Here is a 16,241-nt window from a genome sequence, read left to right on the forward strand (position 1 = left end):
CTTGTTTCTGTCCAGCACATTTTAAAGACACACATGTGAAGGCTATGAAAATGTGACCCCTAGACCTGGGAGGCTGCGCCCCATGGAGCCTCAGGGGCAAAGGGAGCAAACCAGCTTGCGAGGGAAGAGCTGTTCTGGTCAGTGGCTGTTGTCCTGCGTGTCCCTCCAGGCCCACCACCACTGTGGCCCGCCAGGATCGGGAGGGAATGGGGTGGCCCCAGGGGGCAAGGGCCTGGTGCCATGCCTGCTCATGTGCCGCCCTCCTGGTCCCTGGGATCTGCCCCTCAAATGCAAGAAACGCATAAGTCCACTGTAGGAAGATAAGGAGACTCCGGGGGATTTTCCTTTACCTAACTACTCTGCACCTCTGCAAGGAGAGCGTCATGGTTTGGAAGAAATGGAAACAAAGGCACAGCATGGAAGTCCCCTGTGGCCTGAGCCTGCACACCAAGATGGGAGTGCTGAGACTCTTCTAGACTGCAAAGGGTTTGGCTCAACCTGAAGAGGACTCTGCCAGGAAGCTGTCAGGCATCTGAGGCCACCTGCCTCGCCTCTGCTTCAGGAATAACCAGCAATATTGCATCTTGGCTCTGAGGGGCACTGGGCATCACGATGCCCACTCAAAGCAGCTAGGGCACGGTGATCGCTTCACCTCCACACAGATGTCCAAGGTAACGATCCCACAGCCTTGTTTCCATTTCAGAGGCAGAGTCACCACCGTCTAGCCAATTGCTCTCAACCAGACAGAGCGCGCCTTCTGGCCATTGGGTGAGCATTTGTCTTCCAAGGTTTATTATTTACAGAAACTGTTTTCCCATTGCTTTAGTTTCCTTCCCCCAAGGTAAGACAATGCTTCAAGAGAAACTCCATTGCCAGGACCTTGGCAAAAGATTTGCCAGACCCTGGCACCTGACTCAACATTGCTCCCTTTGAACTGGTGCCTCTGACCACACCCACCAGAGAGTGAAGACCAAACTGCTTCTACCAAGAAGGTACAGGTTCCCAGCTGGCTCTGCTTTTCAGAGGGAAGCATTGTTTCCGCAGTGACACACCCGCTCAGTACCACGGCACTGCTGACTCGCGCTCACCCCGTGACGCCTCGCCCAGAGCATGGGAGGAAAGTATCCTCTGCGGGGCGCTCACCCTACACGAGCAGGGGCCACAGGCCTAGCCCTGAAACAACTGCTTGCCTGGCTACATGAGTCTAGCCTTTTTTTTCCTAGATTCCAGAAGATTCGGGATTTTTCCTAAGGCAAGAGAAAACCCCAGTTCATGGGAAGCCAGGATAAAAACCCTTTAAGACCATGAGCCAAGGTGAATGAAGAGGAATTTTCTAAGTCTTAGGGATAGAGAATTATGCTACATGAAGGCAGCCATGCCAGTACAACGCAAGGCTACGAAAGCAAGCAAGGCACAAGAAAACCCCAGTTCCACAGAGACGCACGCATTCTATTTGGTGAAGAGTTTGGTGCACAGACTGACTGCATCCTGTGAAGAGGTGGCCCTTGTCAAGGTCTGCTTGTCTGGCTGCTGCCTCCAGAGGATCTTTGCATCTTAGGATGTGGCACTAGCTCATCGAAACTATTTCTGTAACTCTCTGCAAGAGCCAATTTAAGCTGGCTTCTCAGTTCCCTCTGCACTCAAAAGAGACCAATTTCCAATTCCTCCTCAGAGTCCGTAAGACCAGATGCTGCGACAAATGTTCCAGCGAAATGAACCTAGAAAATGATCCCAGGCGCTCGCTGGGGGAGCAGAGGATTCCTCAGCCCTATCTATCTCTGAGGCTTTAACAGACATCAGTCACAGGGTGAGTGCTGCCGGCGTCCCCCCGTGAGTGTTTTTGATGGGACATGCTTTCCTGATAGCACAGGGGATCTTGGGGGGGAGGAGATAGAAGGTTCCCAGTAAGGCTAGGGGCCATGTGACAGATTCAGTGTGTGGTCATGTTTCTAGGCGAGACCCTACTGCATCTGGCAGCCTGAATTGGGCAACAATTCCTGCAGATGAGAAGCCACTGCTTTTGTTAGGTAGGTCATGGTCCCATAAGCCCCACTCGGTGCACTGTCATAAAAGAAGTGGCAGATTCCCGTGGCTTGGTCTTTCTCCAGGGTGTCCATGGCTCCAATCGACATCTGCAGTAGGAAAGGGCAGAGGGGACAATGAGCAGAGCCCTTACTCCCCGTCACGCTTCTGCGTGTTGGTGGAGGGTCAACCTGGGCAGGGTGAGGGTTGCTAGAGGCCCTTGTTCTCCTGAGAAGCTCCAATGCTGAAGGCACACAGCCAGCACTGCCAGGGGGGATGCCCCACCCCTCCTCTGGCCCCTGCACTCTCTCATCACGCACCCTAGTTTGCAGCTCTTCATTGACTATGATGAGAGGACCACTTTGCTGAACTTGGTTTGCATACAGGATAATGGGTTCGGCCCGGGTCCTGTGTTGCAAGTGGTCGTGTGTGGATAAAACCTGCACTGAGACAGGCCTATCCATCTCCAAAGGTCCTGAGATTTCCCAAGTGGCCACTGTACCATTCTCTAACCAACCAAGTGGTTGACATTTTTTCCCCATCTGTGAGGATATTTTCTTAGTTCAAGTATATTCTTTCCTATTGGACACAGAATCTCCAGCCTCAACAGATAAATGCCAGCCAACCTGGCTCCCTGGCACCCCCACCTGGTCCTGCAAGAACAGCTGACTGGCCATCTGCACGATCTGGTCCACGTGGATGATGCCCCCGATGCTGGTCATCTCCGTGTCCGAGAGCAGCGTCAGCACCATGATGGCCTCCACCAACAGCTGCCGGTACTCGGGCTGGGGCACGCGGTTCAGCACTGACTCGACGTGGACAGCAAACTTGATCTCATGCGGGGTCATCTAGCAAAGGGACGGGCAGGTGACCACCAGTGAGAGACAGGACAGAGGTAGCCCTATCACCAAGGAACCAAGGGTGACAGTATCACTGCCTGGGCTCAGGGCTCAGCACCACTGCTGCCCCCTTTCTGGTCACTGTCTGGATTCTGCTGGTGGCAGCCCTCAGAGCAAGAATCAGCCTGTCTGAGCCTGATTTATCTACCTTTCCCACCATGGACTATAGCTTCTAGGGAGCAGTGACCAATTCTGCCTTCTCTTTCCTCTTCATTATTCCTTGCAGCATAAAGCATGGTGCTTTGGGTGGGGGAAGACTAACAAAATTCACACTAAAAAGAATGACAAATCACCTAGGGACAATGACTGTTTTTAGTCGGAGAAAAGGGCCGAGAAGGCTGGCTGGGGGGCAGGCCAGTGTGGCGTGGAGATCGGCTCCTTTCTTTCAACACAGGTCTAAGGGGTGTCTGGCAAAGGAAAACAGCTTGCTAGCCCAGAAATGCTTATTCTCAGGTGAAGAAAAAGGCCGAGGCTCATAAATGCAGGAAAGACGTTTTGCAACATGTAAGGGTGAAGTCGCTAGACAGCTCCAACCTGCAAATGGCCTGTCAATTAGAATGAGCTTGAAAGAAGCACAGGAGCTCAGATCCGTGCAATGAAGCCCTTGCTGTGAACCCAGAGCGAGGCCCGTGCCTGCATTTTTCTCATCGTACCTCTCGGGTCGTCGAGGATGGGAGGACGTAACCATCGATGGAGAGACCGTGGCACTGGAGGCAGAACACAGCACATTTCAGATTCCAGAACGAGATCATAAGCACATGCATGTATGTACACACATGTGCGCACACACACACACACAGGCGTGCACACACAGCCCTCTCCGACCTGGAAACCCGTATGAGGGCTGGGGCCCACCAGGCTGTCAGTTATTTTTAGAGCTTGTTCTCACTGCCCACAGGCTGTTTTTGATGGAACAATTCTAGGGAGCCCAGCAGGCATCTTTCAGATCTCCCCAGAACAATGCCCTAGGGGGCTGTGGGGTCCTCCCGGGAGGCTCCACACTGCACTTGCCAACTGGGCCCTGGCGGCTGCGAGGCCCCTTTGGTGCCATAATAAAGGGAGATTTTCATGGCTCCTGCTGGGGAAGGGATGCTTCTGCGCCTTTGCAGGCATCTATTTTTGAGATTTCTATAATAAGCACCAATCACAAAAGCCTCCAGCACATGCACAGACATGCACATGCACACCCATGTATATAAATACCGAGTGCCAGCTCAACACTCAAGGCTGCTTTTTCATAATAAAAGTGGACTGGGATTGGGCCAGCAAGTCTGAGCGGAAGCATGTGATGCCCCAGGAAGAGTGGGGAGATTTTCTAGGAACAGCTTGTTCTAGTCTAACTGGCCACTTTCTAAATACCAGCACCCTGGCCTGCAGCATCCCTGGTGGGCGGAGGTGAGAACAGCAATGGCCGCTCCCACCCCCGCCCCCACCCCCCCAAGAGAGGCGGGAAAGGGAGCAAACACCATGAGCCCCTGCAGGCTCCTGCCTGGATCCCAGGAGTCCAGCTGCTCGGGCAGGGCCTGCTTCGACCTCCTCACCAGCCTCTGCGGTGGCCGTGAAGACCTCGGGCCCCCACGAAGTACAGGGGCCGCTGATAAAGAACCTTCAGCCAGCACTGCTATGGCTTTGGGAAGGGGTTGCTGTCTGCTACCACTGGGATTCTTTTTCTCTCCTCTCCCACTGTGAAATGAGCTAAAAAAAAAAAAAAAAAATTTCTGAGGCAAAAGAATGTCTTGGTTTGTACAGCTTTGAAGCAAGGCAGACTGTCCCTCCATGCAAGGGAAAAGACAGGGCCTGCTGGGGCCAGGGAGCTGCACAAACTCTCTGGGGCCGAGACAGGAGGGAGGCAGAATGCGAGGTGCAGAGAATGCCACCCCCTCCTTGGCAACAGGCGCTCAGGGAGGTGCTGCTGGGCTCAGGTGCATGCATGCAGTTCCCAAGGACAAGAGGACAATGGCTGGGGCGTCAGAACAGCCTCAGGCACATGGGAATTGCAGCAGCTGGCTGAGGAGAGAGGCGTCCCCGGGGGGGGGAAAGCAGGGCGTGAGAGAGATTGCGCATTCAGGGCCCACAGAACCCGGGGCCAGACTGGAAGCTCTCCACCTCTGCACACCCTGGGACCCAACATGGCAGGTACTATCTGAGGGTGGGGGCTCAGTCCCATCGCTGAACAGCAGGGACACCATTCCTGCCTGGACGTGCAGGAGGCTGGGGGCTGGCCCACTCCAGGCCCCTAGTGAACTGTCATTCCGGGTCCCAGGCCTGTGGAAGCTGTTTGGGGTTGTCTGTCTTATGGGGTTTTCAGCCGAAGCCTCCCAGCCTTTCCCTGTTCTTCTACTGTCTGGCTTTTCTATGTTCCTAAGATACGTGCAAGTTGGTCCCACACAACTACAACGTGGACTGCCACCTTGTCTTACTTGCTGTGGTTCTCAACCAGGGTGATCTCCCTCCCACGGAACATGTGATAATGTCTGGAGACACTTTTGGTTGTCACACTGCGGGGAGAGACGGCATGTGGTGGGTAGAGGCCAGGGATGCTGTAGACATCCTACCACGCACAGGCCCCTGGCAGAGGGTGCCTCAGGCCCAGGTGTCAACAGCATGAAGGCAGAGAAGCTGTCCTCTAGGCTGTTTGCTTGCCTGGAGATGCCACCATGCCTCACCAGGGCAGTAAGGGGACGGTTCGCTTCCGAGAGAGCGTCTCCCAGCACCAATGCAGCAGAGCGCAACTGAGCTCACCTTCTGGAGGATCTTCCACACCTTCTGGTAGAATCCCACGGGGACCCTGTTGATGGCCCCATCCAGCCTTCTCCGGCGCAGCCACTGGCCCTGCCGCTCCCCCCAGCCGATGTGATGTCCTCCCGAGTCTGAGGATGATGTCCCAGTGGGTGAGGATGGGGTGCTGGACCTCTGCAAGACAGACAGCTCAGGGCCTCAGAAGCCACTCAGCGCGTGCCCCAGGGAAAGCTCACCATCACAAAGGGCGGCCCCACAACCCAGACCCAAATGCCAGAACACCACTTGCCAGAGAGGAACACGGTGCCTGCAGTACACCTTGCCTGTTTCCTGATGCGGGAGGATGCACACACTTTAGGCTGGTCGCTTTATTCCATGCTGCACTCTGCCTGGCCCCTGAGAGGTGGTCTCGCCCCCAAAGCTAGAACCCATAGGGAAGAGGCCGAGCAGGGCAGGCACAGGCTCCAGACTGCCAGAACGCTAATCCCCACTTAATGCCAGTGGCACCAAGGACACACCCGAGGCCCTCTGGTCCTGCCATGAACACTAATTCCGGGCCTCAGTCCCATCTACACAGTGGGGACACAGTTGGGCATCCTTCAGAGAGTCACCTGGGAGCCTTCCCCACATGGAGACACAGGAGCCCCTGAGGCACGCCTGGTGTGCACTAAGTGCCCACGAGGGGCAGCTGTCACCGGCACGTGGAGTGGGAGAGCTCTGAGAGTGACAACAGGCTCTCAGAGCAGATACCCGTGGCCCAGGGAGACAAACTCCAAAGTGCCCACCTCACTGCTGCAGTGCCACAGAGAAGTAACAGTCACCTTTCCATAGAGCGGAAACCAGAGAATGCAACACACAACGTGGGGGAGGACAAACAGTAAAGCCCATGTTTAGTGGTGGGGACCGTGGAGATCTCCATCCACCCACCCTTTGCAATCTCACTTCCTGCTTGCCCTGTTCATGGCACTGGGCTTTATCTTAATTTGGGGCAATGAGTGCCTCTGAACTGGGGATACTTGGCTGAAGTGAGGGAAAAGGGTGCCATCTCCTTCCCACCTCCTCAACACTGGTGGGATGGATTCAGGCTCCAGAGGGGAGCACTGTCCGAGAGGCTCCCTGCAGCTGGGGCGGGGGCAGGCCTCTGCATGGGGGCACATCCCCTCCCTGCAGCAAAGCTGCCAGCCTTCGGTCTTGCCCTGCGGGGCTTCTAGCTTTGTGACCTCTAGGTTGAGAAGGGCTAACCTTCACACTCACTCATCTCTTTGCCTGGGACCATGTGGCACTTTGATTTCTCAATGCGCACAGTCAAATGTAAAGGGTTAAAAGTGGAACCGAAACATGAAGCGCGCACAGGACGGGGGTGGAGTGTGCCTTTTTGCCGCACTTGGACTTCAACAGATCTTATTTTGAAAGGAAGTTCAGCTGGGTTATTCCACTGGGCTCATTACTGCCACTAAGGCAACAATTAGACATAAATAAAAGTAATTACAGCTGCACTCCTCAATGACTCAGCTGATCTGGGCACTTCAGTTTCAGGAGCAAGACAGCCTCCACTGTGTAGTGAGTGCAATCCGAGTCCTGCATGGGACCTGGGGCATGGTGGGTGCAGGCTGCTAGTCGGCACGTGCGGGCAAGGGCTAACCATCCTGGCTCCATAAAGAGGCCCGGAACTAATGCCCAGAAGTTTCCAGAAGCCCTGAGAATTGGTGAGAAGGACGCTCCTCACCCACACGGAGCCGAGGAGCACAGGTAGAGAACCGAGAGCTCAAGATGGAGAATAAAGCTCAGTGCAAGCACTTTGGGGCCTTCTTTCTACCCTCCTTAGAATTCCCGTTGGAGGAGCCTGTGAGCATCCGCTGAAAACAGCCCTGCTCGAATCCTCACAAGTTGGGCATGAGGTGACAACATGAGGAAGGACGTGAGGAGAAGCAGTGACGGACACAATGATCCCGAGGCACGGTTACCGCAGACTTGGAGGAATGCGCACTGCTGGACGCAGCCTGGCCCACAGAAAACAACTACAAAACAAAAAGAATCCATTCAGTCGTGAGCAATGACACCAAGAGACACGGCAGAGGAGGGTCACGGAGCAGCATGCAAAACAACCACAGAAAGCAGCAGCAGCAAACGCGGGTGCAGAGAAGTTCCCACAGCAACACACACAGGCAGCTCAGGTGCAGGCACACCTGCAAGCACCGCTCTGGGCTTCGACTCCATGCGGAACTTGCTAACTGGTCTTTTTAAAAACATGAACTTGCTAACTGGTCTTTTTAAAAACATGAACTGTGGCCAGGAGCAGTGGTTCACACCTGTAATCCCACCACTTTGTGAGGCTGAGGTGGGCAAATCATGAGGTCAAGAGTTCAAGACCAGCCTGGTCAACATGGTGAAACCCTGTCTCTACTAAGAATACAAAAAATTAGCTGTGAGTGGTGGCGGGCACCTGTAATCCCAGCTACTTGGGAGGCTGAGGCAGGAGAATTGCTTGAACTCGGGAGGCGGAGGTTGCAGTGAGCCGAGATCGCGCCACTGCACTCCAACCTGGGTGACAGAGCAAACTCCATTCAAAACAAAAACCAAAACCCCATGAACTGTTACCACTGAACATAAATAAGGTAAATGTTCCTGTTGTATGTGGAGGGTGCCTCATCAAGTTAGGACACAATTTATTTTCCAAACTCACAGCCATGAAATGCTCATATTTTATGGTAAGAATTGTGAAAATCTACAGATGAACCAAATACCTACAGTTGACACTAATATCCTGCATCTAACAGACATTCAGTAGATATTTGTTAAAGGAACGAATATGATCAAGCTAACCCTTTGTCCAAATAAGTATCTCCTCGTCTAAAAATCTAGAACATACCCTTAATTTGCAAGGGCACAGTGTGTTATCTACATGGTGTTCTTGCAAAAGAGACTAGAAATTGAAAATCCCACAATACCTATTACATTTTGAAGAAATAACATGCTCTTTGACATAAGTGGTCAAATACAAAGTTTGTACTGGCGAGGTGACTCCAAACCCAGCAAGGAACAGGTGATCACTTTGTCCGCATAACATGCCAGAACAGCATGAAATGGAGGTGGAAGGAACTGCTCGGATTCGCCCACGGTCAGGCCATTGGGATGTGGGGACAGAGGGACGGTGCCACCGAGTGGCTGGCGAAGGAAGATGTTTGGAAAGCCAGTTCCTTACTTGGAAACAGCATAAATTAGGAGAGAAAACACGTTTTACCTCTGGACAATATATGGAATCTGCCTTTACATGTCATTAAGACGCCTCCTCTAGGCTCTTACGGTAATAGAGACATCAAAATGTTAGAAATGCGACTCAGAGGGGGAGGAGAAAGTATATCGCAAGGGTGATAGAAAAGAGTGGCATCCTTACATGTTTTTCCTTCCAGGGTAAGTCCCCCCGGGCGATCTGAGGACAGGAATAGCAGTATTCTTTTTATGGATATAACTGATGACCACATTTCCTCCATTTAGTTTCCTATTTAGTTCCCTCTTTTTGAACAGAAACTCTCACTGAGGCAGAACCTGGATGATCTCTTTCACAAAGTACCCTACAAAGCCCAAGAGTTTGAGAAACAGACTATTTTTAAAGGCATGGGGCAAGGTCGTCTCTCCTGCCCTCAAGCCCCGCTCTCTGCCTGCGCCTGAGCCTGCTGTTTGGATAGAGCCGCCGTCCACACATTCACATGCTGCAGTCACAGCCTCTCTTTCCACATTCAAGCCAGAAAGAACAGGAAGTAAAGGATGAAACAAGGCAAAGGGGCGTCACCTGTTCATCAGCACTAAATCGCCTAGTCATCTGAAAGCAAATATACATCAGGAAATCAAAACCAGCTTTGAGTCAAGAAGGCGTGCTGCTTCTGTCACCCTCTCTCTCAATCCAGGGCCATGTTGGTCAAACCGCAGGGGGTTACCCATGAGCACATCAGGGACTCGATCTAGTGGGTCACGACCAGCATTTAAAATAGAGCAGAAAATCTGAGTGCACTTCTCATGGTCAGAAGGAAACTCTTTCCCACCATGGATCCCGAGCAAGGGCTAGCACAGTACTTGGCACATTAAGACTGTGATGCTGAGCTGCTGCCCTGTGTGGCCACTTCAAATGGATTTTTACCAGGAATTAAAGGTGAACTAAGAAAAGAGACTAGACCCTTGTGGCTGGTGGAGAATCCAAGTATCACGGGCATTCCGGTCTACTTCCAGAGCCCTCTTGCTATTTCATTTGAAGGACACAGATGACTCGATGACTTTTTGCATGGCTGTGGCCCACTCCACAGAGTGGTTCTCGGGAACAGAGGCAAACATTGACAAGGGTATTTTCTGGAATGTTCATGTTAACATCACATTTTTGGGCAGCTCTGGAATATCTATCTGGGGACAGGGTGTGTTCAGATTCCAGACAGAAGGGACCTCCCATTCTCTACAGACAGTGGGGTCTAGATTTCTGTCGCTTTCTAGCGGGGAGCCAGGTAGGGAGACCACCACTCTCCCCTCGCTGCCACCGAGGTGTTTTTACCTGTTTCATCTCACTCCTCAGTCTGTTAATGCCACTCCTCTCGGTTTTGGTGACTCCGGTATGGCCCACCTCGTGGATAGAGATGGCAGGGCTGGATGTTGAGGAGTGGATAGGGCGCACTGGAGAGGAAACACACACACATGCTTCTTAGGAAATCTACCGCATCCATCCCGAAGGAGGATCTGCCCGTTTCCCCAACTTGACAATGAGGATCTTCTCTGCCCTGCCAGTGCCGTGTCTGCAGCACGGAGAGCAGTACAGGCACAGCAGTCAGCGCTTAAAGGAGTGGATGGAAGCGTGCAGAGTACTTAAGCACCATTACAACACAGTGGCCACGAAGTCCCTTACACAGTGCGATCCGTTTTTTTTTTTTTTTTTTTTTTTTTGGGGACGGAGTTTCGCCCTTGTTACCCAGGCTGGAGTGCAATGGCGCGATCTCTGCTCACCGCAACCTCCGCCTCCTGGGTTCAGGCAATTCTCCTGCCTCAGCCTCCTGAGTAGCTGGGATTACAGGCACGCGCCACCATGCCCAGCTAATTTTTTGTATTTTTAGTAGAGACAGGGTTTCACTGTGTTGACCAGGATGGTCTCGATCTCTTGACCTCGTGATCCACCTGCCTCGGCCTCCCAAAGTGCTGGGATTACAGGCTTGAGCCACCGCGCCCGGCCCTGCGATCCGTTTTTTAAAAATTTTTTGAGACAGGGTCTTGCTCTGTTCCCTAGGCTGGAGCACGCGATCTTGGCTCACTGCAATCTTCTCCTAGGCTGAAGTGATCCTTCCGCTTCAGCCTCCCGAGTAGCTAGGGCCACCGGCATGCACCACCACACCTGGCTCATTTTTGTATGTTTTGTGAAGACGGGGTTTTGTCATGTCACCCAGGCTAGTCTTGAGCTCTTCGGCTCAAGCGATCTGCCTCCCTCAACCTCCCAAAGTGCTGGGATTACAGGCATGAACCCCTGTCCCCAGCCTTGCTTTTGGATAAGTAAAAAATTATTCTAAAAGAACATACCCGAAGCCAGGCATAGTGGCTCACGCCTGTAATCCCAGCACTTTGGGAGGCTGAGGTGGGAAGATTGCTTGAGCCCAGGAGTTCAAGACCAGCCTGGGCAACATGGTAAGACCTCGTGTTTATATTTATTACAAATAAATGCATAAATTTAAAAAAATGCCAATGCACACCTTCCTTGTAGAAAACTGAGACCAATGAACTACAGAAGCTGGAATTAACATCGCTTGATATTTTAGTCATTATCTTTCCAGTTTTTTTCCCTAGGACTGTATGTTTTTAACAAAACAGAATCATCACATACATATGTATAGCTACAGAAACATATGAGATGGATACATACATTCTGTGGACATAGGTATGGTTCAGTGACCTGCCTTCTTGCACTTACATCAGAATCTCTCTTCCTCGCGTTAATATTCTGTCACATCATGTTTCATGACCGCATGGAGTTTGATTTGGTAAGTGATGACTGCTCAACAGTATACCCAATCCTGTTTGTATTAATATTTTTCTAAAGAGTTCGTCATGACGAACACGTAGGACCCACATGGGCCTTGCTGGGCTCTGTTCCAGTCCTGTGTGACTCTCAGAATGCCCCCAGGAAATGACAAAACTTCTGTGGGCCCCTGAGGGGCTGGCACCCTGGGCAGCTGTGGCCATGGGCTGGGTGATCCAGAAGGGCCTCCTGGTGCCAGGCCCTGTCTGGGCACCAGGTGCAGGTGTGACTGCAGGAGAATCCAGTGCCGCAGTGGTGCCTGGAGGAGAGCCCAGGCCCAGGCCTGAGGGCGAGGCGCCAAATGAAATGATGGTGGCAGCCAGAGGAGAGCCTCAGACTGGAGGGGTAAGTGCTTGGAAAGCCAGGCTGCCAGGGGCTAGAGATGGAGGCAACCGGAGGCCACCGACGCACAGCACCAGGCTACCACCTCTCACTTCTGACCTATTGCACCAGCCTCGGGACTCAGACTTGTCCCCAGCCCCGCTGCCCACCAGCCTGGCCTCTGTGCTGTGGTTACAGCAATCATTCTAAAAGGCAAGTGTGATCGGATTACTGCTCACTCCAAAGCCTCCTAGGTCTAGCTGTCTTCAGGACAAAGACCAAACAGTCCTCCCAGCATCACCTGAAACTCTACCACTGGAGTCCGACCTCCTCCGACACTCCCGGCCACCCGCGCCACACTGGGTATCTGCCTGGACCAGCAAGCCAGGCCCAGCTCAAAGGTTACCTCCTAGGGCAGCATCCCCTGCAAGCCTCACCATCCCACCTGACCCTACTGGACCCCACTGGGAGTAGAGGGGACTGTCCATGGGGAGTAGTGACAAATAAGGAACATGGGGACACCGAAATTTAGAAAACAGCAGAGAGGCAGAAGCCCACAGAGGCGGCTCAGTGATGAGCTGGAGAGGAAGGAAGGATCCAGGAAAACAGAACAAGAAGGGTCTGGAAGCTACAAGAGGGCCTGTCCAGGGTGGGTGTTTGCTGGAAACATTAATCTTTGTCATTTCAGGATTTAATCAACATTCTAAGCCTATTTGGGCTTCCTAATTTACAAAAATCGAACGATTACAAAAGACAGCTAACAAACGATGTTATATGTTAAAAAGACAGCATGTCTTCTGTTCTTGCTTGCAATCAGACATATTTATGGCTTTCAAATGACATGACTCAGTTCCTAGTTTCATAGCATCTATAGCTGTACATCTAATGACAAATTTTTAGTAATTATCTGTGTCAAGCCATGAATACTGTAATGATGAGCAGAGCACATTAAATATTTATCTTGTACATTACCATTTCAAGGACTCTGCCTTGGAAAGAACTGGAAATTACTTTTGCAGAAGCATTTTGAGCACCCCTCCTTCGGGAAAGGAGAAAAACCACCAAAACACATCTGATTGCTCGATGCCGTCTTTGTTTGTGGCCAGCACATGCTCAGGAAACCTACAAAGTACCCAGTGTCCTTCTTATTAAATAAATGGAATGATAGCCCACAGCTCGTTTCTTTGGCATAATGAAATAAATTCACCAACGTGCCTGCAAATCATTTAGCTTTTTTATGACGAGTAGAAATGATAATTGCTTCAATTATAATTAGGGAACATTTGAGAACAAGAATCATGCTAGGACTTGGGAGATTATGTTTTCCAGCACTGCAAGCAGGGTTCTGGTTCAGATACAAACACAGTGAGTGAGGCAGGACAAAGCAAACTACGTTAGCTTGAGCATGCTGTGAGGTCACTTGAGCATGCTGTGAGGTCACAGAGGGGTCCCCTCCTTGCCCTGTGGAGGGTGATGTGAGGCCAGGTTGAGAATGTTTTCACCCAAACCAAAGGCCAGGACACTCAGGTGGTTTGAAAGGATAGCCCTTTCATCCTGGCACTCGGGGTCCCCCACACTTTTTTACACAAGTGATGGTACCAGGTGCTTATGGCTACAGGAGGCAGCATACCACACCCACATGTCATGCCAACCTGGGGAAGAAAAGCTCGTCCAGCACACCACAGTGAGTCCCAAAGCCCCCAAAGCAGGAAGCTGGAGCCGAGGACTCTGTCCCTCTCCTTCAGGTAGGAGCCTTTCCTTCCCGCATTCCCTATGCCCCCCAGCGCTAGTTGTGATGTCTGTGGCATGTAAAGGGGCAGCTCCCTGAAGAGGTAATAGGAGCATGGGACTTACCGCTTCTTTCAACACCAAACTCTTTCCCACTTAGAATATGGTGTAGGAGATTTTTCATATCGAAAGGGCTGAGGTTCATTAAACTTTCAGAAGCCTCTTCTCCTAAAAACAAATGTCTTGTAAGTGTCCCAGACACAGGGCTGGTGGCGGGTGAAGGTAGGGTCAGGTGGACCTGGGTGGGGAGGGAAGTGACACCGGATGCTGTGGCAGGTCCCCCTCTCGGGAGAACCTCGCTATTTGTAGATTTTGTGTCTAAGAATGTATGATCCCCCACATGGGATGCCTCATGATGGATTTTTATATTCAAATTGGTAGGGTTTCTCCTAGTGAAGGTGTTATGAAATGGGGGTGACATCTCCCAGCAAGGGCATCCAGGAAGGAGCTTAGATGTCAGTTACAGGGCAAAAGATTCTGCATCGCCTTTGAGGCTCTAATGGTAAATGTCACTAAGGCCCCATTCTCCCTGACTTAGGAACTTCAGCTCCATGTCACGTGGATGGGAATTCCATCTAAATGAGAGAGGCTGGTCAGGCCTGAGCTTGCCCACAGGCTTGGATGCTAGGTTCAAGATAACCTAAGCAGGGCTTCCCCTGAGCATGGAGGCAATGGCTGGGTGGCCAGGGTGAGGTGCGGCGGGAGCTGCATGAGCTGCGGGCCTCTCACCTGAGCAGTTCAGGCTCCGCGCCAGCTCTGTGGCCATCACCTGAATGATCAGTCCAATCCGGAGTCTCAGCATCTCCACAAAGAGGCTGGGCTGTGCTCTCACATACATGGCCAGGTAAACCACAATCTCCTGACGCAGACACACATGGAGATCGGGTTTCAGAGACCAGTGGGTGGCTGAGGGGTCCCTTCCACTCTCAGGAAGGCTGTGGCTCAGCCCCTCCCATACCAGCCCCTGACCTGTGTGAGGACGGCGATGCTGATGTCCTGCCCGCTGGCCTCGTAGATGAGTTTTGTGAGCTCCTCTGGCGGAAGGGGCCTAGGAAGGAGCATTGTCCCATAAACATGATGAGGTGTCTTGAGGCAGTGCCTCTTCGCCCTCCATGGAACACCCTTATTTTCTGTGCTAGATGCACCCATGTGACAGAGTGTCTTTTTTTTTGGAGACAGTTTCGCTCTGTTGCCGAGACTGGAGTGCAGTGCCACAATCTCAGCTCACTGCAACCCCTACCTCCCAGGTTCAAGTGATTCTCCTTGAAGTGATTCCAGCTTCCCGAGTAGCTGGAATTACAGGTGCCTGCCACCACACTCAACTAATTTTTGTATTTTTAGTACAGATGGAGTTTCACCATGTTGACCAGGCTGGTCTTGAACTCCTGACCTTGTGATCTGCCCACCTCGGCCTCACAAAGTGCTGAGATTACAGGTGTGAGCCACCGTGCCCAGCCATGACAGAGTGTCTTTAAAAAGCCCCTCCTCTGAACACTGGGAAGCACTGATGTTTTCCCCGCGGCTCCCCGAAAAAACCTGAGGTCCCCAGGGCTGAGGACTTACGCAGAGATGATCTTCTCCCGGGGCTCGGGTGGCAGGCCCACGGTGAGCTGCTTCTGGTGTGATAGCAGGTCCGTGCAGGCCTGTGCAGTTAGGAGACAGGGTGAGAAACAGGGCGCAAGAGAGACTGGCAAAGATGATGGGGGGGGCGAGGCACTGCCAATCAGATTGTACATTTACCTTTACAAACTTTATGACCCATGTTGCCCTTGATTTGAAAAATGCATACCTAGACCCCAGACTAAGCAACCCAGGCAGGGCTGGGTGTCTGTGGGCTCTGTCTCCAATGTGTGGCCCAGGCCTGGCTCTGCAGGGCCCGTCAGTGGGTGATGAATGCCCATCCACTGTAGCAAACACACTGGACTCCCTGCTATTCAGTGAGAGAGGGATGAGTCCTAAGATACTGATGGTAAGAGTTAATAACCATATTAAATTCTGAAATTACCCGTTTCCCCATTATTCACATCTAATAAATGCCATCATCTTACCATCACAACTGAACTTGAGTGTCTTTCTGGATTTTGCCTGGCTTTGGTGTTATAAATATTAATGATCACTGTACTGTGGATGTGTGAAAAAAGAGAGCTCTAAGAGGCTGCCAGGCCACAGAGCACTCTCATTTGATTTCCTGGCAAGCCTTTTTCTATAGCTAAGAAAGAACAAAACAAATCCACTTGCATTTCCTTCTCTTTGCTCACCTTCCTGGAGCAGTGAGCAGGCAGGAGAGAAGGGCCTGCTCTACCTGTAGGTTAAACAATGGGGCTCCAGGCCGGGTGCGGTGGCTTATGCCTGTAATCCCAGCACTTTGGGAGGCTGAGGTGGGTGGATCACGAGGTCAGGAGATTGAGACCATCCTGGCTAACACGGTG

At 51.9% G+C, this 16,241-nt stretch overlaps 1 protein-coding gene and 1 long non-coding RNA gene across 12 annotated transcripts in view; one reads left to right on the plus strand and one right to left on the minus strand.

Moving 5' to 3' along the window:
* Nucleotides 1–771: 771 nt before the first annotated feature.
* The window catches only part of PHKA2 (phosphorylase kinase regulatory subunit alpha 2), a 102,544-nt gene continuing 87,074 nt past the window's right edge, over nt 772–16,241 (minus strand). For 2 of the 11 annotated variants that reach the window (XM_032286028.1, XM_032286033.1), the window contains 11 exons: nt 15,376–15,455; nt 14,782–14,860; nt 14,542–14,671; nt 13,879–13,980; nt 10,198–10,316; nt 9,451–9,480; nt 7,625–7,678; nt 5,664–5,834; nt 3,575–3,628; nt 2,670–2,870; nt 772–2,132 (listed from right to left, as the gene is read on the minus strand). In XM_032286028.1, coding sequence (XP_032141919.1) covers nt 1,962–2,132; nt 2,670–2,870; nt 3,575–3,628; nt 5,664–5,834; nt 7,625–7,678; nt 9,451–9,480; nt 10,198–10,316; nt 13,879–13,980; nt 14,542–14,671; nt 14,782–14,860; nt 15,376–15,455 — 1,191 coding nt within the window. In that variant the 3' untranslated portion in view covers nt 772–1,961. Of the gene's footprint in view, nt 2,133–2,669; nt 2,871–3,574; nt 3,629–4,462; nt 4,617–5,663; nt 5,835–7,624; nt 7,679–9,450; nt 9,481–10,197; nt 10,317–11,416; nt 13,147–13,166; nt 13,486–13,878; nt 13,981–14,541; nt 14,672–14,781; nt 14,861–15,375; nt 15,456–16,241 lie in introns of those variants that run through there. The other 9 variants (XM_032286029.1, XM_032286030.1, XM_032286031.1 and 6 more) reach the window with 9 other exon arrangements.
* On the plus strand, nt 1,673–3,213 carry LOC116556722. Its single transcript, XR_004271132.1, has 2 exons — nt 1,673–1,807; nt 2,615–3,213. It is a non-coding gene; the product is annotated as an uncharacterized LOC116556722 (long non-coding RNA).

The sequence above is a fragment of the Sapajus apella genome, unplaced genomic scaffold (assembly GCF_009761245.1).
Source record: "Sapajus apella isolate SASKATOON/1434 unplaced genomic scaffold, GSC_monkey_1.0 scaffold17, whole genome shotgun sequence".
Lineage (NCBI taxonomy): Eukaryota > Metazoa > Chordata > Mammalia > Primates > Cebidae > Sapajus > Sapajus apella.